General features: G+C 51.1%; 3 protein-coding genes across 3 annotated transcripts; 2 read left to right on the top strand and 1 right to left on the bottom strand.

The window, feature by feature from the left end:
* Window positions 1-4,144: 4,144 nt before the first annotated feature.
* fsa4-4 (Methyltransferase fsa4) lies at window positions 4,145-8,446 on the top strand (the record flags this gene model as incomplete). Its single annotated transcript, XM_037323057.1, has 7 exons — window positions 4,145-4,395; window positions 4,674-4,718; window positions 4,772-5,226; window positions 5,277-5,494; window positions 6,732-7,102; window positions 7,185-8,085; window positions 8,144-8,446. 7 exons carry the CDS (start codon window positions 4,145-4,147, stop codon window positions 8,444-8,446), a joined length of 2,544 nt encoding a protein of 847 aa, XP_037178629.1.
* Window positions 8,447-14,749: 6,303 nt separating this feature from the next.
* On the top strand, window positions 14,750-18,042 carry nphp3-1 (Nephrocystin-3; the record flags this gene model as incomplete). The annotated part of the gene is made up of 6 exons (XM_037323058.1): window positions 14,750-14,972; window positions 15,022-16,061; window positions 16,095-16,691; window positions 16,977-17,447; window positions 17,538-17,943; window positions 17,981-18,042. The coding sequence occupies 6 exons, from the start codon at window positions 14,750-14,752 to the stop codon at window positions 18,040-18,042; spliced, it is 2,799 nt and encodes a 932-aa protein (XP_037177861.1).
* Window positions 18,043-20,645: 2,603 nt separating this feature from the next.
* CGCA056_v007811 (Vegetative incompatibility protein HET-E-1) lies at window positions 20,646-24,659 on the bottom strand (the record flags this gene model as incomplete). The annotated part of the gene is made up of 4 exons (XM_037323059.1): window positions 20,646-22,580; window positions 22,629-24,198; window positions 24,245-24,323; window positions 24,467-24,659. 4 exons carry the CDS (start codon window positions 24,657-24,659, stop codon window positions 20,646-20,648), a joined length of 3,777 nt encoding a protein of 1,258 aa, XP_037177860.1.
* Window positions 24,660-24,967: the final 308 nt, after the last annotated feature.

The raw sequence follows: 24,967 nt of genomic DNA on the forward strand, positions 1-24,967 counted from the left end.
GACTTTCGCTGTAATCTTAAGCTAGAAGGTCCTGTGCCCACCTTGGACGATCTGGACGCTATTGAAGGTCTAAGGTCGCAAACTTCGGCAGCATTTCAGGGTGGCGAGCAGATTGACGCGGTCACCAAGGCGCTGCTGTCGACGCTCTTCTATTTCGAGCTGACGGCCCGGCCGATGAAAAACCGGTCCAGTACGACGTGTGTGGGTCGCATCGTCTGCAGCCTCAACCCAGGCACTGACCTACATCACCTCATCATGTCCCTCGCTGGTGGCGGAGCTGAGTTCTTCGTCCAAGGCGTGGTGGTGCCCCTGCAGAGAAAGAGCGTTAATTATAGAAACACACGTTTCCAGCAGTCTATCCAGCTGAACGTACGTGATCTCGACGCCGAGTTTCCCATCGCCTTGCGGGTTAGCGGCCTCGGTTGTGAGTGGGAGCCGGTCTCTATCAGTTCATCACCCTTCACTTTACGTGGTCTCTTGGACAGCCAGGGGTGGAACAACCATTTTGGCAATGCCGATGATACCCCGACGAGTCCGACGCGAAGTCGTAAGCGCTTTCTGGACGTAGAAGGGAAGCGGATAGGCAAGAAGCGGCGTCTGTAGCATGATTTGAAAGCCTGTCTACATAATACAGAACTTTGACGAGCCTGTCCCCCTGTGTCTTATGTTCTGTAGTACACTGATATTGCTGCTGCCTTTCAGACATCATATGTTACGTATGATGTCACTGGTGTTAAGTTAAATCGTGGCAAGGCGCGTGGCGATATCTGTAAATCCCCATGTTCATGATGGTTGTCCGCCCAGCTGCTAAAACGGCAGGCAGCATTTTCATGTAGGAGTGACTGTTTCAAGCCCCCTATTAGTCCGGTAACATTGACAGACCCCGTTCATGCCTAGGGCTAAGAGGGCTTTTCATCAGATTGCCCCCTTTATCAATACAGTAGCATAACAGCTTAGTCTAGATTCTGCCCTCTCTTGAGATGCTAGGCCCCCTCTATTTGATTATAAAGAGTGAAGCATCCCACACCGTAAAGAAATCTAATCTTCGCCATCTCTCATTCTCCTTTACTTTAGTTGTCACGTTATGCCCAGTGGCACCTTGCTATAATGGCACCTATAGATGACGTCCCTGCTACTAGGTCTTCTCTTCGTCTTTATTTTCAGTTACATTGTTCTGATTGGCAGTCGGATGAAAATGAGGAGCCCACGCAAAATGGCGATGATGAAAAGCCTAGCCTGGGTCCGCCAGTAAATCTAGCGCGGTATGCTAGGTCTTCCTCAAAGGAGACGACGAGAAGCACCAATAACACAGTGAGACTACTAATATCCCCGTCATACTTTGACTTTTGTTTCCTGACACCATAGAAGGTTTCGGACACACTGAGACCTCCAACAAGAACAATTCCTCTTGGCGCCAAAAACAACGAAGGCGAGACTGTCGAAACATGTCGACTACATGACTTGAAATAATGAATACAACATTCACTGTGGCAAGATCATCCTCGTGGAAGCCAGCCTTGGGTGGCTGGAAACAACTGAGGCCTGTTTCAGGCTGCCGCTTGCAATACGCCATGTCCACACGACGCGATATCTATCTTATAACAGTCTCCATGGTCACTGGTTCAGTCACAGTCATGAATGGTATCATTTCTGTGGAGATAGGGGCTACTGTAATAATTTATGCAGTGCCTATATGCAAGTCATAGGGTCACACAGGACCACACTATAATTACCTGTAGATAGTCAACAGTGATAGAAAGCCGCCCTTCTATAAGTAGGCTACCTAGTGAACTAAAGTTTCCATTTAGTTTCTCGGCAAGTCCGTGCCACAAGTGGTGCGCAGTTTAAACACGCAGTGGCATCTTGCTATCATCACATATGCATCTTATGCTCGTGATGACTTGCGGAGGCCCGACGCTAAAGACCGCCTGGAAGTTCTCAAAGGACGTTTGCTGGACACACACGTCACCCATAGCACCACGGAACTGGCGGTCCACAGAGGGGAACCCAGGCCAGGACACAGTCGTCAGGCTCATGTTCATTACAGCAGCTGCCCAGCTTAGTGTCAGCCTTCCCTATGCAATTAGTCCCAAAACTTACGAACAGACTGCCACTGATTGTCAAACGGAATAACGAGGCTAGTAAGAGGCATAGCTGCAGCCGTTCCTGTCACGTTAACAGCACCTGCAAGGCTGCAAATCTGCGTAAGCTGTCGGCTTCGCACGGCGGGGTCAAATGAAAACAGCTGAAGAGTGCTTGGCAGAAACATAGCGTTGATTTACGAAGAGGCCTGACATAGTGAAAAGGTGAAGAAGGCTCGGCTTAAGTACGCTATATCTAAATGCAGACGCATGTATTCTATAAATACCTTACTCTACACCGCAGCTGAAGGTCGGTGGATGATATAGCCACTAATCTAAAAATATCTCCCCATCCAACAGCCAGTCAGAAGTCTCTATCGTAATGGGCGAGCGATGAAATATGACTCCTCCTTGCGTCGCATACCCCTACTGGTCTTTTTTAGGCGGTCGGAGCATCGTTCCCGTACTGGACCGGCTTAGAGGGCCATTCTTTTCAAAGTCCACTGCGAAAATGGTGAAGATCCGGGTGTGGTTGCTGCATCACGATCTGAGCATATCACCTTTATATAGGGCTCAGAAGTCGATTTCGCTTACGGTTACAATACTTCCGAGGCGTTCTGTAGCCGAAACTTCGCAATCTCTGCTGCGCTCAGGTCCGACGCATCCACCTCTGCGGTGTCTGTCAGATGACCAAGTTTAAGTTGTATCAGATACGAAGCGTTGTTTGTTGCCCCTTCCGGCGCTGCGATAATTTTGTCGAACGTGAACACGCCTCGTTGTCCACCCATTTTAAATGCTTCGATCGCCTCCTCTCCGATGTCTCTCATCTTCACCCAACTGCTCTGGCTGGCGCCGTAGCCCTCCCACTTGACCTTGTAGTAGACGCGACGCCCGATCTTCGCTTTGGCGAGGAGGGCCTCGACGGGATACTCCGCTCGGTCATCGAATGTCTCCATCGTGGGTACAGCCGGGGTGTTGTGTCTTTGAGGCGTTGTGAGCTCTCGAGGTTGCTTCGAAGCGCGGCTTCTCGTGATGGGCCCCCGCCCAGCCGCCCTGTCGACCCCAGCATCATCCTCTCCATCGAGCAGGTCCATCACTGACGCAATTAGATTGGGGAGATCACCATCATCCATCGGTTGTGGCCTATGCTCCACAGGCACTTGCACAGGCGTTGCGCGGTTCCCGTGCCTCTTTCTGTTGCTGGCGTCGCCGTCGCCGTCCCGCTTTCGTTTTCGCCGATTGCGCAGACACTCTTCTTCCGAATCAACATGGTATTCCACGTCTGGCTCATTTTGCACTGTCTCGTCACAGATTACAGATGGCTGGGCCTCCGGGTTGCTTGAGCTGAGGGGCCATATCCTCATGCCCTTGCTGCTATCTCGAGCGTGCATATTGGCGATGGGGGCCCTGAAGCAGTAATGAGGAACTGACCAGACAGGATCTGACGTCGGCAGGCTTTGCGGTCCCATCTTGAAAAAATGACAGGAAAGGTTGACTAGTAGGCATGCCTTCGTGGACAGGCCATGAGAAATTGTACAGATTTAAGCTGGCACCAAGCATCTTGAGAATCACGTCGAGCACTGTGGGAAACAGGATGGTTGTGGATTACTTCGCGGAGATAACGATACCCTGCACACTTACTGACGAACCAGCTTAACCCACCCTATCCTCTGAGAAAACAGCAGAACACACCCGTCTCATTTCGTCGCAGGCTATGGCCGTCTTTTCTCCGTGATTATCGTCTCGGTGATCATGATGTGCTTATTTGCGGCGCTGTAAAGGTAGCTGCTGCTTACTCCCACTAGCGTGTCTATTTCATTGGGCTCTTACCTGACGGCCTGGCAGTGTATTATTGTGGGTTGTACTATTTAATTCGCTTTAAGGGGGGTAGATAGACGAACATCTGTCTACAGCATGTGTACGCCCACTTTCTTCCCAGTCTTGATTGGTTAGATTCCCTCATTTTTGGTTTCCTGTTCTTCTAATTTTGGGCCAGTCTATCTTGCCATACAAAGCCTCTCCGTACCCCCTGGTAACGCCCAATGGCCCAGCGTCCGGGGAACATGTCAGAGCTCCAACAGCTTGCGACGACCCTGCTGACTGATGTAACCCACTACACCCTTCGGGGCAACGCCCCCGCTGGGGTGAGCGAAAACAGCCGCGCAGCGATCATGACAACGGCCCAGGCTATCATCAACCTTGTGCGGTGTGATACGCACTTGGAACCTATGGACGACTGCGTCAAAATCGGGGAAATGGTTGCGAAGCAGATGTTTGCTGCTTTTGGAGCTTTCCAGCAAATCCCACCGGAGGGGTCGGTAACATACGCTGAGCTTGCGACCAGCGTACGATGCGACGTGCATCTTCTAAGTAGGGTCTCCCTTTTTACGGAACTTGCTCGTGGCTTTGATTCCGCTAGTCAGCTGGAGGGAAGGCCTCTCCAGCGGCCGGCGTGCAGTGTGCAACGAACGCAATAGGAGATAATACTTACATCGACTGACATGAGCTAGCTCGCCTCGCGTGGATGCTACTGTCCACTGGCATTCTACGACAGGACGGGCGAGACAGGGTTGCACACACTGACAGGTCAAGGGTCTTCCTGAACCACCATCCGACTGGAGACCTCACTCAAGTCATGTAAGTCAAGGCCAGCGGCTGACAGGCCATTCCGGCTCAGCTTACCCCCACAGGTTCACGCACAGACTGGTTTCCTACGCCAAGCTGGCCGATTATTTCCGTCAGTATGGTCGTTCGGAGCCCCGAGGACCAACGCCTGTGCCTTTCTCCTTCGCGTGTGGCCAGCCGGAGAAGACGATTTGGGATGTCGCTTACCAGGATCCGGAGACGAAGCGGGTGTTCATGCGAGCGATGACCGCCATGGGAGCGGTCTCTCCTGTTTGCGGGTTGTACGACTTTTCCTGGGTTGTGGAGGCGTCCAAGGTGGATGATGGCCGTCGCATGCTGCTGGTCGACGTTGGCGGGGGGAACGGCCACGCGACGCGTTCCATCGCGAGCAGTGGCCTGCCCTTGCAGCGGTGCGTCCTGCAGGACAAGGAGCCGGTCATCAACGAGGTCAAGCAGGCCGGCGAGATGTGTGGGGTAAAGTTGATGGCCATCGACATGCACAAAGAGCAGCCAGTTAAAGGTCCGCCCGGCCCGGCCTCTATTGAGACCAGCTGACTGAGACATATGCAGGTGCCTACGTCTACTACATTCGATATTGCTTGCACGATTACAGCGATGAGGCTGCGATCGCCATCTTGGGGGTCATTGCAGACGCAATGGCCGGCGACAGTAGGCTGCTAATTGCAGAGCAGGTGCTCAACGATCCTCCTTCTGCGCCCGCTGCGTCGCTCGATCTGCTGATGCTAACTGTGGGCGGGAAGGAGAGGACGGAGGAGATGTGGAGAGATGTAATTGCAGCTGCTGGGCTAGAGTTGGCTGGCGTCTTCTCGTCAGAAGGTAATCCACACGCTGTACTAGAGTGTGTCAAACAAGGCGGTGGAGCCAACAGACACTTAGGCGTGCGCAGGTCCGTAAGCATATAGTTTTGCATCTCTTGTATCTAAGGAATGATTTGATTTTGATTAATACCTCTCTCTTTCTCTTCTTTCTTCTTGCCCGTCTCTTTTTTAGTATTCATAGGCGACTGTGCATACCTTCGCCTTAAGCAAAAAAGTAATTGTAGCATGGTCAGGATAGATGACAGGCGAGTGCACATGAACCCTGAATGTCTCGCGCGTCTTCGTGGCGACGAGGAATACCGGCGATGTGCACTGGAGACACGGAACGTGCGCCGACGGTTACAAGCGGGCGACACACAGGCCGAGATAGCGAGAATGGAGAGCGCGCTGCAGCTCGAGAGCCAAGTTCTCGCCAGTCTTGCCGCAGAGCAGAATGCATTAGTGGAGAGACATGCCAGCCGGGATGGCCATCGAAGTCGGACGATGGAGGCCCTGCGTGCTATCGTATATGACATCAGGCAGTGATGTATGCTGTACCGGGAGAGATGTACTGTTTCTTAAGCTTAGGAGGCGCGGATGTCGACTTCGTGCTGTCTGATTACAACGCAGGGCAATCTGTGCTAGCCAGCTTCACAAATAGATTACGTACGGCTGAAATAACCAGCTTACTCTTGTCAACTAGCTTCTCTCATTTTATTGGATCGTATCTCGATGATCAGCGAAGCCTTTTGCTCTATGCTATAAGTATTAATAAGTGAAGTATTAAGCTGGTGTCAGACAGCAGAGCTTGCTGATTGTTTGTCTTGTGGAACCAGCGATTACTGCATCAGCATTATCATCAAGCAGGAGGGTTTACACAAACCAGTATACAGCTCTTACTGATACAGTAGCTACAGTATGCATAATACGACTTGGCTATAACGAGTTCCATCCTCTTTATACGGACAGAAGGACATTTCTCCTCAGATATTCCTTCAGCAGCATCGTATCTTGAATTGAACAGGTTAGATCGTCACCTATATTTTATCTTTTGAGCCTTCTACACGAATATGCTCTTTCATCTGCCACCCGAAATAATACAGGACGTAGTGATAACAGTGTGTTAACTTTTCCTCTTAACCCCTCTTAACTTTTGCAGTATCCTAGTGTATAGAAAGCAGCACGTGGTAACTCATATAACAATTAGGTGGGCAACGCAAGGGACTGGAAGTCGCTCTGCCTGGTATCGCGTTCCGCATATGGGTTCGTGGCTCCCCTGCTCTTTGCACGTATAGTGCTGCATCACGGTGAGCTCTTCCTCGGTGGAACCAATGCGCGCATCCAGTCGCTGTACGATGTTGAGTCAACATCATTCCTGCAGTATACGAAACACCTCCGGATCGTGTCTCGGTTTCGACGCTATATCAGCGACTACCGATGCCCGCATTTCGCAAGCCTAGATGGGGACTTCATGAACGAAGAGGAGAGCCGGGCGGGAGCCAGCAGCTTTAGGGATCCGATGAGCAACATAGGACAGCTCTTGTGTCGCCTGCGAGAAGCACGCCTCGAGAGCTTCAGGTGAGATGATTCTCTCGTCACTACCGGGGACGTTAGGCATTCGGCGAACGTTACGCTGACCGAGGCATGCGCTCACTTTTAGCTGGGAGGTGGGAACCTGCCTTCCGGAAGGTGTCTTCTGGCCTCTGGGCTACCTACCGCAGGCGCAAAACGGTCTCGAGTCCATCAGCCTGATCACAGATGGGTCGTGTGGCATCTCCCTTCGCGCCGGAAACCCGCTCGTCCTAGACGTATTCCCAAAGTTGAGGCGGCTTTCGTGGGTTGGCATCCGTTCGCGGGATGATATGCAAAGCGTCAAGAGTCTATTGTTGCGAAACCATAGCATCGTTAGTGAATTGGAGCTCGATGCCGTGCGCTACGACGACAGCTGGGCCAGCATTGCCGGGGATGCCGTCGAGTACAATGTTGTCGCAGATTTCATGCTGCCGTCCCCGAGCCAGCCGGAGTACCGGCAGCTGACTGCCCTGAGGAGGCTTTCGCTTGGCGCGGTGCCGCTGCGTCCCGCCACTGACCGGGTGGCAGCCGTCTTATGCCTGGACCAGCTCCAGTCGCTCCGGCTCCGGGCCTGCCCGGGCTGGACGCACCTCTTTCGGTATTGGTTGACGTCGGGGCTTGGCATCAACCTCGCCCTGCTTGAGATTCAGGTTTCGCTGGACATGTTTGCGGGAGCGTTCCCGGAGAGAATGCTGGTCACCTTTTTAGAGCACTTCGAGGGCCTTGAGGAGCTTTACATTTCCATTCCGGGGTTGCTAGACCGCCCCACAGCCCTCTGGCATGCCGCACTGGGCCACCCAAAGCTTAGACGCTTCGTTTACCACGTGCGCATCTTCGACCTCGACCTCGAGTCAATGTATGCGGAGCAGGATGCCAGCCAGCCGCCGCTCCTCGACACGATAGGAGACATCGTCTTGGGCCAAAAGCCTCCGGCCGCCCCGCCCACGAACCTCGAGTGTCTCGGCGTCACCTGCTTCCCCCTATACCTTGTCAGTTGTCCATGCGCTGTATGGGAAGGAGAAGAATGCTGATCACAGATTGCCGTAGGAGATGCTTGTTCGATCGCTGAGGCAGCATACATCGCTGAAGGTTCTCCACGTCCGACAGTCCGGAAGAGATATCCTACGCTACGACTCCTGGGGCCTCCGTATGGTAGAGGAAGTGGAAGACCTGTGGGCATATGAGGATCATGACGGAGGATCAGCGAGTGACCCTTCGACCCTGGCGAGGTCTATCGTCTTCGGCGTGCCCGGGGAGGACGGCCGTGGACCGCATGGATACGTAGACATCAGGAGTATCACGGGCCCCTGTCGCCTGCTCCAGCCGGAGTTCCAGCGCTTCGCAGAATAGGCCTTCGGTCCGACGGGCATTCCGTCGCTTAAGATACTTGCCTTTGGAGACTTTTCATGTCGCGGAAGATACGGACACCTCAGCTTTATGCTCTGTCGACAGGAGGAGTTCGGCAAGGGCCAGGCGCCGTTTCAACTATACCACGGGACAGGAAAGCATCAGGAAAGGTTCAAAATGCTCGTTGACGGAGCGGCAGACTTCTTCGAAGCCTGTTCGAACGAATCTCTTTTGCATGTTGACGACCGTGGCGGATGGGACATCTAGTGTGGTCTTTGGACGGTGTAACTGACGCTGCCGTCAAGTAAAGTCACTGCCCAGGTTCACCTTCGGATGCAGCATGTGTTGTAGATAGTAGCATGAAAGTACCCCTACTGAAATCACTACGACGACGGAAACAGACTCCTTCTTGTGACTTTCTATGACATTGCAAGCACGCCAAGGGTCATCCTGTGCCATGACAATAACCCCAGCCACAGCCAGACCCAGAGACTAACCGATGAGGCGTAAATTAACTGCGGACGCCCATTCAGAACCAAGAATCTGCTACAGTAGGCTGCCTGCGGCGCAGGAAATCCCACCAGAGATACAGGTAGCCAAGCCTCTCAACGAGCCTCCCTTTCCATCCCCATCCTTTTGGTTTGAAGCGATCGCAGCGGTTCTTTCTCTGCATAGCCGGCAAAGCCCCCTGCCTCGGCTGGAGAGGCCTGTTCTCAGGTGGCTTGCCACCGTGTTGGCTGCCGCTTATATTATTATTGTTTCTCAAGGCCATCGACGATGTGGGTGTGTTTCTACGAGCCAGCTGAAATTTACACAGCCTTGCCTTGGGAGACGTCTGGGCAGCCCCTTGGGCCTCGCGCGGCTTTTTCCACACGGCTTGGGCCTTATCTCTCTGCTTGCGTATCTTGATGTCTCTCGTTGATCGGCAACTAGATAGGCGTCGTAGGTTGTATCGATGATGTAAGCTTTCGGCTTTCTTAGCCATGTTCTATGCGATGATTGAACGCCTGTTGGTCTTGATTGTTGAACGAGCCGAACGTTTTCTCCAAACACATCGTTGGTGTATCTATACCTCAGAGGAAGTCAGGCTGATTACAGTTCATGATTCGTGCTTATGATTCGATTGAACGGACGCAGCGGAGAGAGCGGCTTGGTTTCCTCTGCCTGGGATACGTTAAGTCGAGTATGAATTCGCGGCGCAATGTTGGTTAAAGGCATGGCATAATCACTACAGTGGCTAACGAAAAGGGCTTCATGCTCAGTTCAACACTCTTCCATCTTTCCGCACGGACCCGCCTGTTCTTGGCGCTTACACTGTGCGACCTCGTACGGCTGTACCTGTCTCCGATCTGATGCAGCTTATGGCTCCAGTGTGGAATCCACTTCTTGATTATCACTTTTCTTGACAAGGGTTATTATGCATGCATAAGTAGGAGCAGAATCTAACTCTTATGTCATGACAGGTTTATTCTAGCTTATCCACCTAGTCATAGTCGCCCGACTATAACGTCGTATGTGCACTAGAGACATATTAGGATTATCTCGTCGCTAGTACTATACCTACCTAGTTGTCTCTGAAGCTGAATCTGTCGTTTAGATGATCCAGAAGCTGCGATTACGCATCTATATCGAAATATACCTGCTCTTGCATCACGAAATGGCGTTTCTCAACTTCTGCAGCTATTATTATGCGACAAAAAGGTTATCAGCTGGCTTATTTTCCCCTATTGTATATAAATCCTGATGAAGTCTATAGAGGTGCTCGCCTTTAATAAACCTATCCTGCCTCTAGCTATTATTATGTTGCCGCCTTCTGATTTGATAGTTAACGATAGCTTTAAAGGCTAACACATAGCGCGCTCAACTTGAAGTCTCTTATCGTTTAACTTTGATGAAACCGAAGCAACAGATAGTGACGACAATTTAGGTTAACAAACACTTGCATATAACTGTGACTTCCCTTCGCCCAGACTTCATAACACTGATCATAACGAGTTATAAGGAACTTATATGCCCTATATCGTCAAATAGAAGTTAACAGCTAATAACAGAACAGTCACTAAAGACTTAGAGCATAACATCACTATTGCCCTATAAGCATTCTGGGACAGGCACTTAAAGGAATAAGTCCAGGAGGTTCTGAGAAGAAAGCTACCACTGCATAAAACCTTCAGACCGGTCGACTCAGACGTGGTTATATCTATAACCAAACGATCTCAACACAATCTCATTAAGCGATTTGACAAACTTAATATTAACTAGAAGATAGTTGAGAGTCAACTGTAAGAATAGAGCTATTTGACTTAAGTTAGGAAGAAGCTGAGGATTAATATATCCTTTAATTTTGTTATCTCACGCTAAGAGGCCCTATCAGCTGGTCGTACTAAGCGCGGGCGCAGGTCTGTTACCAACCAGATGCTCTCCGATAGAGCCTTGCAGATCGACGCTGAAGAGTTAAGTACCAGCCTTGCGTCGGTTTGGCTAAGCGTGTACAACCTTATGCGTTACACAGGCCCGCCTTGTTATGTTAGGCTGTACTGCTGGCAAGACAGAGCAACTCAGAAATATTATCAACTTAAAACGTATTATCTGCAACGTCTTATTAAATACGCTGAAAGTGAGGGTGTGTTAGAGACACATAATAATATGCTGGACTTTCTGCGAGATCAGCTATATGCAGAAGAAGAGTGTTATAGTTGCAGATGACGACGACTTAACTCAATAGGAAGCCAGCAGCATGTTGACGTGGACAACCCAGTCGGTTTGGCTGTCTTAGAGCCTGCTGCTCATCCCTCAGCTATAATGCCTGCCGTCAACCCACTCTAATGCCACTGCGACATTCTTGACATCCTGGGACTATGCGACGATGCTATGAAGTTATATACTGAGTGGCATTGCTCAAAAGTCTATGATGAGGGCCTCAAGCTCGACTTTGGCAGGGCTTGCGACCTAGCTTTAGGAGATGGACTCAACCTGGAGCTGATACATCAAGGCGAAGATGCAGCATTCTTCGTCAACAGAGGTGTGAGAAGGGGTGTTGCCCTCTGGTTTATTCAAGATATTAAGAAGTGGGCGCAGCAACAGGCGAGTGAATCAAGTTACTAAAGACGCTAGACTAATAAAAAATCCATCCTACGATAGTTTTCATAGCTCCTCGATAATATGTCCAGTATTGCGAAAGTGTTCCTCTGCGCTGGACTTTCGTCCACTAATAATGTCCACACACTATTCTAAAAAAGCCCTAAAGTCTTGCTTGGGAAGATCCTCATATTCCACCCAAACTCTCTTTATAAACATCTTGAGCTCTGCGAAAAACTCCTCGATCAGGTTGAAGTTAGGTGAGTACAGTGGAAGGTAGACAAGCTTCACTCCAGCTTCTACGCATATCTGGTCCAGCCTTTCCAAATAGTGGATGGACGCGTTATCCATAACCAGAACCAACTTCAGTTTAGGCTATTTGCTATAATAGCATAGCAGTTGCGTAATGAAATCCTCAAATAAGGTGTGGTTGGTTGATCTTTAATATATATATGAGAGCATAACGCCGTCCTGCGAATACGCTGGTAGGATATAACGTTAGCGCTCACAACTATACCATAACTTCTGCATAGGAGCCAGCCCCTTAGGCGACCAGCCTATACGTTAATAGCCAGCCTGCTTATTATATCCAGACTTATTAATATACACCAGATAGTACGATCGGAAGTCAGAGAGGTTGTGGAGGTAGAAGTCGCGCAAGTCGTTATTATGCTGCTTAGCCACTCGGCAAATCATCTTCTTCGTCCAGCCTGCTGACGCTAACGCCCTGCTTATGCATTGTGTTGTGACGAGCATTTCAAACTCCTTCCAAATAAAGCTGACCATCTCGTCCTGATACATATGTGGTTTTTCAGTTAGTTGCGCAAGCAGTGCTTAGAGAATAGGGGCTGTGATCGTTCGCAGTCTGCCAACAACATTAGACGGGGCTTTCGTTATGCTGAAGCACTAGAGGTTGGACCTAATATGGCTGACGGAGCGGGTGCTGCAGCTGACGAAGCGGGCTATCTGGGCATTTGTCAGTGATTTACTGACGATCATATTGCAGATGAAAATATGCTGCGAAACTGCAAGATTAGGCGCCATTATAGGGTTGGGGGCTTGTCGCTGATGCTGAGCGACTAGAAAGATAGGTGTTGCGATAGGAGCGATCGCTGAGAACGGGTCTGGAAGGCGCATTATGGACGGAGTTCTAGAACGTTCCACGGTCTTAGAGCCGTTAGGAGCTGTCTTGTGGGCTGTTCTGGCGTAATCGCAGGGATAGATTGAAGTGGAGTGTTGTGATTAGGAGGCGTGCCGTTTAGGCCTGCGAAATCCAGATCTATACCAAGGCATGATGATTCGTAGTTTTGAGTGATCAACAATAACCCAGCCCTTCACAGCCTGCAGATTACTGCAATGGGCATTCTCATCGACCGAGCAATGGAGGGATCCACATCACCATGAGCGCGTCCAGAAGTGCATGCTGACAATTGCAGGACTTAGCAGTTTCTTCCATCATGATTCGCCCGCGGCGCAGCACTCAGCCGCACAAGGCTGGCGGCAAGAGGGATTCCCCTCTCGCAATTGATGGCTTACCTGAGCGACGACTTTGAACGTCAGGTCTCCATTTCCACAGATCAACCTGACGGCCTAGTTTCATTCCTGCCACTTCTGACGCTGCCACTTCTGACGCTGCCACTTCTGACGCTCCGGACGATCCGTACTACCGCACCCTACTCTCGTCCGACTGATCCAAAACTCCAGGCGACCGACCGAAGATGTCGCAGAAACAGAGCTGCGACGACTACAAGGTGGCATGGATCTGTCCGCTGGAGGTGGAGCAGATCGCAGCGATAGAGATGCTGGACGAGGAGCATCCTGTGTTACCTAAGTCCTCAGCAGACCATAACGTGTACAGCCTCAGGAGCATCAACAGCCACAATATTATTATCGCAGGTCTGCACCAGCCTGGGAACTGCCCTGCGGCTACAGTTATGGCGCAGATGAGGATAATATTTCCTAATTTGCGCTTTAGTCTCTTGGTTAGTATTAGTGGTGGAGTTCCTGTTGAGATGGATTATAGGATAATATAACTAGGTTATATGGTTATGAGCAAGCCTGCAGGTGGACACTCTGGCGCTCTATAGTATGATTATGGAAAAGCGAGAAATAGTTACTTTGAGCGGATAGGTGCCCTAGCACCACCACTAGCAGTTCTTCTTAATGCTGCGCAGGCGCTAGCAGTGCAGCAGGCAAGGCTGGATGTCGATCTGGTGCAGCATAACGTCTGTCGAATCGACATAACAAGCTGTGGCCTTTGACGATTCTAATACCCTGGCGAGCGGAACGATCATCTCTTTCCACCAGACTATATCCACCAACATCAAGGAGCATACGCCACTAAGTGCGACCTAATGAAGCGTATACCTCAAATAAGCGATAATAACGACACGTTTGTTGTTATGCACAGGGGCAATATCGCATCTGGAGAGCTGGTGGTGAAGGATGCATTGCTGAGGGACACACTAGCTCAGCAGGATGGGCTATTATGCTTTGAGATAGAGGCTGCTGGGGTAATTGCCGACTTTCCCTGCCTTGTTATGCGCGGCATCTCAGACTACTGCGACTCGCATAAGAACGACATATGGCATAGGTACGCAGCAGCTGTGGCAGTAGCGTATGCTCAGCAGCTCTTCTTCCACTTGCCGGTAGATAAGGTGCAGCAGTAAGAGGATTTATCAGATTGCACATAATGGTCAATAGTCTTAGTAGCTAATATATCCAACTAGATGCTCCAGCAATGCAAGACAGACAGCTTCTCCTTCATTTATACTCCCCTTCAAGCTGCCAGGAGTTAACAGTGTGAACTACTTCGTGGCCAGACATAAAGAACTCGGTCGTCTCCACGAAGAACTAAAGTGGACTGGACAGCGTCGGACGGTTGTTCTGCACGGCCTGGGTGGCATGGGCAAAACGCAGACGACGATCGCATTTGCGAAGAAACATGGTGATGATTACTCGGCAGTTTTGTGGCTTGATGCGAGAGACACGACAGCGCTCAAGCAGAGCTATCAACGCCTGGCCCAGCGAATTGTCAGAGAGACGGCTTCTCTTGCATACGTCCAGAATGCAATCGATAATGAAGATCTCGATGGAATAGTTGAATCAGCCAAGCGCTGGTTAGATGAACCAAAAAACAATCGTTGGCTGGTCATCTATGACAACTATGATGATGTCTTATTAGATAGCCACATCACTACCAACCAAAGTATCCGATGTGCCGCAGAGATGGCGCCTATCTCCGGCAAGACAAGCCAAGCCGAAGCAGCAAGTTCAAAAGCGTACGATATCCGCCCATACCTCCCCGAAACCGACCACGGCGCCGTCATTATCACGACCCGCTCTGCGACAGTGAAGCTCGGGCAGTTGATTCGGCTAAGTAAGCTGGGCGATATCAACGACAGCTTAGCAATAGTGGCATCAACATCCGGCCGTGATCATTTCAGCAAGGGTATATCACTACAAAGGAAAACTTTGAATAGGACTAAATTATTGAATAGATCCTAACGCTGCGACGCTGGCACGACAGCTGGACGGACTTCCGCTTGCCCTCTCAACAGCTGGAGCCTACCTAAGCCAAGTGACAACGACCTGTGCTGAGTATCTCCGACTATATGAGGAATCATGGCTGCGCTTGCAGAAAGGAAGCCCCCAACTTTTAGAGTACGACCGAGCGTTATATTCTACGTGGGAAGTCTCATTCAGACATATTCAGCAGCAAAGCGTGGGTGCAGCCATGCTCCTACAATTTTGGGCGTACTTTGATAGCGAGGACCTATGGTATGAGCTTCTCCGAGAAGCAGCGTCAGAGGGGCCTACTTGGCTACAAGAGGTGACAGCAGACCAGATCAATTTCGACACAACGATGAGAGTTCTCTGTGAACATGGACTAGTAGAGGCGGACCCACCTAAAGAAGAGGTGGGAAGAGAATCCCACGGATATAGTGTGCATAGGTGTGTTCACGCATGGATGACGTATGTGCTGAATTTAGGAGTGGTGGATAAGGAGATGGCTTGGATAGCGATGAGTTGTGTAGCATCACACGTACCAAGTGAGGAGCAAGTAGAGGATTGGTTAGTCCAAAGACGGCTCTTACAACATGCGGATCAATGCATCATCAAGGTAGGCACTAGTGCGGAGCCGGAGACGAAGGAATGGATGTTCCATTCTTTCGGCAACCTCTACTCGGACCAGGGCCGACTCAAAGAGGCCGAGGACATGTACGAACGGGCTCTTCAAGGCAGGGAGAAGGCACTGGGGCCAGACCACATATCGACACTCTTGACGGTCAACAATCTAGGCAACCTCTATAAATACCAGGGCCGACTCAAAGAGGCAAAGGCCATGTATGAACGGGCTCTCCAAGGGAAGGAGAAGGCACTGGGGCCAGACCACATATCGACACTCGACACGGTCGACAATCTAGGCAACCTCTACTCAGACCAGGGCCGACTCAAAGAGGCTGAGGACATGTACCAACGGGCTCTTCAAGGCAATGAGAAGGCACTGGGGCCAGACCACATATCGACACTCTCAACAGTCAACAATCTAGGCCTCCTCTACTCAGACTAGGGCCGACTTGACGAGGCTGAGGCGATATATGAACGGGCTCTCCAAGGGAAGGAGAAGGCACTGGGGCCAGACCACACGTCAACACTCAACACGGTCCACAATCTAGGCCTCCTCTACTCAGCCCAGGACCAACTTGACGAGGCTGAGGCGATGTATGAACGGGCTCTTCAAGGCTGGGAGAAGGCACTGGGGTCAGACCACACATCAACACTCGATACGGTCAACAATCTAGGCAACCTCTATAAATACCAGGGCCGACTCAAAGAGGCAAAGGCTATGTATGAACAGGCTCTCCAAGGGAAGGAGAAGGCACTGGGGCCAGACCACACATCGACACTCGACACGGTCGACAATCTAGGCCTCCTCTACTCAGACCAGGGCCGACTCAAAGAGGCCGAGGGCATATACCAACAGGCTCTTCAAGGCTACGAGAAGGCACTGGGGCTAGACCACATATCGACACTCTCAACGGTCCATAATCTAGGCCTCCTCTACTCAGACCAGGGCCGACTCAAAGAGGCTGAGGACATATACCAACGGGCTCTTCAAGGCTACGAGAAGGCACAGGGGCCAGACCACATATCGACACTCTCAACGGTCAACAATCTAGTCAACCTCTATAAGGACCAGGGCTGACTCAAAGAGGCTGAGGCGATATACGATCAGGCTCTTTAAGGCTATGAGAAGGCATAGGGGCCAGACCACACATCAGCACTCGACATGGTGTATAATCTAGGCATCCTCTACTCAGACCAGGGCCGACTCAAAGAGGCTGAGGACATGTACCAACAGGCTCTTTAAGGCTACGAGAAGGCACAGGGGCTAGACCACACATCAGCACTCAACATAATTAACAATCTAGGCAACCTCTACAAGAACTAGGGCCGACTCAAAGAGGCTGAGGGCATATACCAACAGGCTCTTCAAGGCTACGAGAAGGCACTGGGGCCAGACCACACATCAACACTCAACATAGTCCACAATCTAGGCCTCCTCTACTCAGACCAGGGCCGACTCAAAGAGGCCGAGGGCATATATCAGCAGGCTCTTCAAGGCTACGAGAAGACACTAGGGCTAGACCACACGTCGACACTCAGCACGGTCCACAATCTAGGCAACCTCTACTCAGACCAGGGCCGACTTAAAGACGCTGAGGCCATATACGAACAGGCTCTTCAAGGCTACGAGAAGGCACTGGGGCTAGACCACACATCAACACTCTCAACGGTCCACAATCTAGGCCTCCTCTACTCAGACCAGGGCCGACTCAAAGAGGCCGAGGGCATATACCAACAGGCTCTTCAAGGCTACGAGAAGGCACTGGGGCCAGACCACACATCGACACTCGACACGGTCGACAATCTAGGCATCCTCTACTCAGACTAGGGCCAACTCAAAGAGGCTGAGGATATGTACTAACGGGCTCTTCAAGGCAATGAGAAGGCACTAGGGCCAGACCACACATCAGCACTCGACACGGTGTACAATCTAGGCCTCCTCTACAAGAACCAGGGCCGACTCAAAGAGGCTGAGGGCATGTATCAGCAGGCTCTTCAAGGCTATGAGAAGACACTAGGGCTAGACCACACGTCGACACTCGGCACGGTCCACAATCTAGGCAACCTCTACTCGGACCAGGGCCGACTCAAAGACGCCGAGGCCATGTACGAACGGGCTCTTCAAGGCTACGAGAAGGTGTTGCACCCAGAAACGCTGAGAACATATGTTCCTGCCCTTAATGCCCTGGAAAATCTTGGCGGTCTATTTGAGCAACTGGGTGCGACAGATAGAGCTTTCGAGCACTATGATCGCGCTAGGACAGGCATCGCTGATGTATTTGGTTCTGGAAGTGAGCGGTACACTCACTTGTCTGATCAGATTTACAGGTTACAGCTTCCAAGGCAAGAGTCGGTTCCGCCGCCTCGCGTGGGTACTGGACATAGCCTGAGATATAAGTGGAAGAATTGGAAAGAAAAGCTGAAACGTGCGTAGGTAAATATTCGGAGCTGATGCTTAAGATGCTTTTGGGACATAATTATGGTAATGTAGGCGGTGGTAGTCGTATAGAGAGTATAAGTTACGTGCATAATTGCCTTTATGCTTAGAATAATGAGACCCATTGTAATATACATAGGTCTGCATAACCTGATCCACAGCAAACCCCATGCCCATCGTAATCTGGGTACCTAGCTCATTGAGGAGCTTACAGGTTGTAGCGGGGTTGATAAGATAAGAATACCTACTGTGCTAAGCGCCAAGAAGCCAAAATGTCCGTGCGGAAAGAGAAGAGAGAGTTGCTGAGGATGAAGCCCTTTTCGTGAGCCACTGTACGCGTGACCCCTGTTGACTATTCACATTTTTTGACAAGTGCAGGGTAAACTAGGTACTGTAGTAAACATTGTACATAGGTACGTCTATAACCTTTCCGTCGAACATGCGGTGGGTACCGTGCACACATGGTTCGCAGCGCTCTGCTTGAGGCATTAGCTACTTCGGGCTTGCAAGACTTGGAAGATACGGTCGGCGATACGCCCTACGCCTTTTGCGAATCGGCACTGAGGAGAACGGGGTCCAGTTCGCAACTATCACTGAGGCATACAATGGGGCCTCGGGAGCCGAATCGCCGAATGTGCATGGCCGCCAGATTCCTCGCACTCTATCTTTACAGCCGGGAGTCCTTAATCTAACACCTTGTCCATCTTGAGATAACGCAGGAATTGTACGGCGATAAGACGACTGGGACATGGAGTGGCCCAGAATCGTGTTACGACCGCTGCAGTTAGTTCCTGTAGGCTTGTAACTACATAGTGCAAAACAGGGTATATTCGTTATTACCAAAGCTTTTGCTTTGTGCCACAGTTGGTTGCCCTGATCTGCCCGTAACAAATTGGGTCTTGGCCACCTGGACTGCTCTCATCCTGGCGATCTGGATCGTTGTAATTGGTAATCTTGTGTCCAATCAGGGACTCTTCCATGGAGGAAGATGGTCGGGCGAGATTTCGCAATGCACAGCTTCGCATACAGTTTCGTGCAAATGTGCCTTCCTGTTTACAACACAAACTGATTTGTTTTCCGGCCTCCACACAGTGTCAGTAACTCTCTGTGTGCGCACTATATACAGCCACATCGTAATCTCCGACTTCTTAAGAAGGGGATTTTGCCCCTTATTGCTAATCCCTGCCCGATGTTACGACCCGCATGCAAGGATAACAGCTGGCCGACCCCAGTCGCGCGTCGGGCGGTTAGGACAGGACATTTGTACTGCAGGATCACGGGAACAGCAAGGACTCCCTCGGAAACGGAAGAACTATGGTACAAGTCACGTGACCAGGGGAACGTGAGCACTGTTAAGATGAGGTGTGAGCCGCTCACCCTTGGCATCGTTAGCGCTCACTCATGGTGGGTCACCAACGCTCACACAAGGAGCGTTCTGTCAATCAAAGGGACTGTACTAGACTTATATATAATGGGACCTGGGCCTGGCTCATGGTTAGACTCCCATAGCTCATCAGCAATCAACTTTGTAAACATCTTCGGATACTTTCAGCCTACCTACACTGCGAATACTTATTAAGTCTAAGACTGATCACCTTGGCCTCTTAAAACCTGATCTACTACAGCCCACGACCTACGACCTAGATGTTACGGTCAGCTATCCGACAGTAGGGTCTGCTAACAGAAGCTGGAGATTGAGACGTAATAACAGTACACTTGGTCGTGGTCTGGGTCATAGGTCGTAGGCTAACAGTAGATCAGATCTTCAGAGGCTAAGGTGATCAGTCTTAGACTCAACAAGTAATTCGCAGTGAAGGTAAGCTGAGAGTATCCTGAGGATGAATACTAAGTTGATTGCTGAAGAGCTATGGAAGTCTGACCATGAGCCAGGCTCAGGGTCATACTATATATATAAGTCTTATATGAACAGTTCTGCTTGTTCATGAGCGCTGTGTCCCTTGTCACTATGAGCGCTCATTCTAGAGTGGGATGAGCGCTCATTCTAGTCTCCACTGAGCGCTCACTGTGGGTCCCTTATCTATGCTCATTCCTTATCATCACGTGACCTGTACCATAGTTCTTCCGTTCCTGAGTGAGTCCCTGTTGTTCCCGTGATCCTGCAGAGTACAAATGTCCTGTCCTAGCCGCCCGACGCCCGAGTGGGTCGGTTAACTGTTATCCATGCATAACGGGTCGTAACACTAGACTTACGATAAGATCACCTGTTTATTAGCGTCAATCCCTAACTTCTGTTATCAGACCCTACTGTCGGATAGCTGACGGTAACACGGTGGCATTGGTCCCCTGTGATTACCCCTCTCCAGCAGGCCTTTCAAAGACGCCGTAATCAAGTGTCGGCTAGCTAGAAGGGAAGAAGAACAATACAGATCACCTATTGGTCCCATGACTTGGCGCACGATTCGACATTTCCAGGCAGCTCGGTAACTGCTTCGGCAAAGCCGGAGATCTCGGCCGCGCTCTAGCCCGTGACACACGCTATTCAAAGATATAATAAAACTATAAACAAATGCTTAGCAATTTGATCCTGCGATCTTGTTAGGGGCAGCTTCTTGTAGTAGCAATATGGATAACATGCCCCAATTTACAGCCAATGACCATAACTGAGTGTCTTGTGGCTGTTGCTGTTGGTCTGTATTCTTCAGGGAGCCAGACGATTTGATCCTTCCCTTCCATGATCCAAGCGTTATTAGGGCTAATACCAAGTTCATAGACTGCTGACGACAACACCGTCTCCTCAGATGAGTCCGATTCGCCTACTAGAGAACCTGCGACTAGGTCTACAATTCCGAAAGCAGTGAACAGTCGTGTGTTTGAACATGGGTCGAATGCGATATTGCTAATGAAACCCATATCGAGCGTCTGCTGGGGCGTGCCTGTGGCCGCGTCCCAAAGCCGTACCGTCTCATCATGCGACGCTGACGCCACTACCTGCCCGTCTGGCGAGAAGGCTACCGCGTTGACATAGCTCGTATGGCCCTTAAGCGTCTGCTGGGGTGCGCCTGTGGCCACGCCCCAAAGCCGTACCGTCCCATCGTCCGACGACGACACCACTACCTGCCCGTCCGGCGAGAAGGCCACCGCGTTGACATAGCTCGTATGGCCCTTAAGCGTCTGCCGGGGTGCGCCTGTGGCCGCATCCCAGAGCCGTACCGTCCCGTCGTCCGACGCTGACACCACTACCTGGCCGCCCGGCGAGAAGGCCACCGCATTAATATAGCTCGTATGGCTCTCCATCGTCTGCCGGGGTGCGCCTGTGGCCGCGTCCCAGAGCCGTACCGTCTCATCATGCGACGCTGACGCCACTACCTGCCCGTCTGGCGAGAAGGCCACCGCGTTGACCCATTCCATATGGCCCTTAAGCGTCTGCCGGGGTGCGCCCGTGGCCGCGTCCCAAAGCCTTACCGTCTCGTCGTCCGACACTGACACCACTACTTGGCCGTCAGGCGAGAAGGCTACTGCGTTGACATAGCTTGTATGGCCTTTAAGTGTCTGCCGCGGTGTGCCTGTGGCCGCATCCCAGAGTCGTCCCGTCTCATCGTCTGACGCTGACGCCACTACCTTGCCGTCTGGCGAGAAGGCCACCGCATTGACCCAGTCCGTATGGCCCTTAAGCGTCTGCCGGGGCGCGCCTGTGACCGCGTCCCAGAGCCGTACCGTCTCATCGTGCGACGCCGACGCCACTACCTGCCCGTCCGGCGAGAAGGCCACCGCGCTAACATATCTCGTGTGGCTCTTGAGCGTCTGTAGGGGCGCGCCTGTGGCCGCGTCCCAGAGCCGCGCCGTCCTGTCGCGCGACGCCGACGCCACTACCTTGCCGTCTGGCGAGAAGGCCACCGCATTGACCCAGTCCGTATGACCCTCGAGCGTCTGCCGGAGTGCGCCAGTAGCTGCGTCCCAGAGTCGTCCCGTCTCATCGTCTGACGCTGACGCCACTACCTTGCCGTCTGGCGAGAAGGCCACCGCGTTCACCCATTCCGTATGGCCCTTAAGCGTCTGTCGGGGCGCACCCGTGGCCGCATCCCAGAGCCGTACCGTCTTATCATGCGACGCTGACGCCACTACCTCCCCGTCCGGCGAGAAGGACACTGCGTTAACATAGTCCGTATGCCCCTTGAGCGTCTGCTGGGGTGCGCCCGTGGCTGTGTCCCAGAGCCGTACCGTTTCGTCCTGCGACGCCGACGCCACTACCTTGCCATCCGGCGAGAAGGCCACCGCGTTGACCCAGTCCGTATGGCCCTCGAGCGTTTGCCGGTGTGCGTCCCAATCAGATTTTACGCCGTGAATATGAGGCAGATTCGGCATGCGTTGGTTCCAGCATTTTTGCCGTACTTTGCTTCCAACCGGAGAGAATAAAACCAGTGCTCCATAGACCTGAAGCGGCGTCTGCTCAATCATGGATCCAAAACTTCCAATGACCTTGCTGGCATCTTTTACGAACTCGCTCAGTTCCGCAGGTGTGTTGGGATACTTCTATGAAAAGGGTCAGCCTAAGTATAGCATATAAAATTGTTCACTAACCTTGCATATATTGAGAAGCTGCTTCATTGCAGTAGCACCATTTGAGACCTCACCTAGAAGTGCTAAGACTTCTAACCAGTGAAGAAGGTGCCTATAGAGGAACCCACAAACGACATCTCCTAGAGCCCCACTGCTTTGCTGTAAGTGGTAAACCCAGTATAGGCATGCATAGTGGAGATCGGCAGGAATATGTGTAGCTATCACTTGCTTGTCGATTTCATCTTTGAGCACATCCGGCTGTTGAATATTGCAGATATCCCCTTTAAGTCCTACTTCCATGCGCTCAATGCATCGTACCGCTAGCATAGCGTGAGTTTTTGTAGCATTTACACAATGCTTAGTCGTCCGTGTGTCCCCAGAGTTGAGAAGAAAGTCGCTGAACGATTTGTGTAGTAATCGTACCGGGCGATGAGACTCAGGGGGGATGTCCAGCACTGCATGCAACTCTGGAAGCCACCAGTTCACGTCATCCATATCCATGCCCAGGAGAATGATCAGAGAGCTAGCAGGCAGTGGGGTGGCCAGAAGGATCAGAGCCCCTAGGAATTGCAGCTTCTGGCCAGATTCCGCTTCATCGTTCCCAAGGAAGAGCTGACTGAGAATAGGATCGTAAATTTGGTTTAGCTGAGACTTGCCATTTTCGCATTGCTCGAGCCACAGTCTCAGCTGCTTCTTAGGATTTCGGGGGTGCTTTTCGTCATAAACGAATCGGCAAAGAGTTGCAGCGTAGATGAAGAGGGGTTCAGGAGTTGTGGCCAGTTGAACCATGCGATCAAAGTCTTCAATGATAGGCCAGGGGTTTTGGTGCACTTTGCGTTTTATTTGGACTTCTGCGAATCTGGTCTTCAGAAAGGTCTTGACGTCAGCCTTAGTATCTTCAGAGAATGCACGGTGGAGCTCTAAGCTGTGAACAGCCTTCTCTTGAGCAAGAAGCCTGAAGGCATATGCGATCTCCGGGGCTGACCTGCTTGTGCATAATATACGCAAGCGTACCGCAACAATGTTGCGAAGCTTTGATAATAGCATAAGAACCCTCAGGAGGTGTTCGGGTTGCTCGCATTCGTCCAAAGCGTCGATAATAATCACCCTAGATATATGACTCACGTCATTGGGAGGTAGATCCCCCAAGGGGAGCCATAAGAGCTTTTCAAACTGGAAGTCAAGGCCCTTCTTCTCTACTGCATCTCTGTCAAGACCGTTGAGGGAATTACGAAGACAGTTTTTAAAGTGAGGGATTGTCTCAGCCAGCTGCGCAGCGAGGGTAGAAAACAGACGTCTTGTGTCATTACGGCACCGTTCTCCTCTTTTGAAGAAGTAGCCAGCCACAAGTTGTTTCTTAGTGGCGAAAGTGTCAGCGATAGTGCGTGCGATGGTGGATTTGCCGGTCCCTGCCGGTCCCAGAAGCCAGAACAGAGGCTCGGCAGAGTTGTCGTCGACCCAATCGTGGATTGTTTCTTGGATGCGAGTTCGAGTGCCCTTCTCGCATTTTGGACTGTTCTGAAAGTCGGCACTGTCGTAGCACGCTTCATGGACAATGTGAAGCTCAAGAGAGCAATTCTCAAGTATTTGGCTATATACTGTGAGCATAGGACTGTAAATCAAAGAGTGAAACATACTTTGTGCGCTTTTGCTCAAAGAGCTGTTGAGACGAAATATCACGATGATCGGCCGAGACTTGAAGGTGTTCTTTCGCGACTAATAGAAGGGTCAACTGTTAGTACTTTTCCCGTTATCCCATTTGACCATGTCTTCATGTTCTTTAGTGGTCAGAAAACCTTGTTGTGGATATCATGACGATTGCGTTCCGGTCGCTCAAATAAGAAACGAAAGTCACTTACCACTGACTAGCGCTTGAATAGGCTTTTCCTCTAGAACTTTATTTAGTCGAATGGTCGACAAAAGTTCCTTCGCAAATGCAGCAGCCGTCGCAGCTGCGTATTCTTGCCATGTCTTGTTCTTGTGAGAGTCCGAATAGTCGCAGATGCCACGAATGACGAGACATGGAAAGTCCTGCAGCCCGGCAGCTTCCATCTCAAAGCAGAGTGCTCCAAGGTCTCTAGCTAACCGATCGCATCTGTTTCCGTGCTTAATGACCTGGCTGCCTGATGCAATTATTCCGTAATGAACCAATAGCTCTGTGTCGTCTCTAGCATCCTGTTGAACTATGTGTGTCTGGTCACACTGGTCATAAGTAGAGTCCTGCCCAACATGCTTATAATCAGCTCGATAGAGACAGTCGTTTGAGGAGCCTTGATAGCTGAACTTTTTTTTCATTCTCTTTGGACTTTTCTGCATAAGCTCAGCCAGGTATTAGGGGATTTTGCTGTCTTCTATCATAT

This window comes from Colletotrichum aenigma (assembly GCF_013390185.1).
Source record: "Colletotrichum aenigma strain Cg56 chromosome Unknown KSG_Cg56_contig05, whole genome shotgun sequence".
In the NCBI taxonomy this organism is placed as follows: Eukaryota; Fungi; Ascomycota; class Sordariomycetes; order Glomerellales; family Glomerellaceae; genus Colletotrichum; species Colletotrichum aenigma.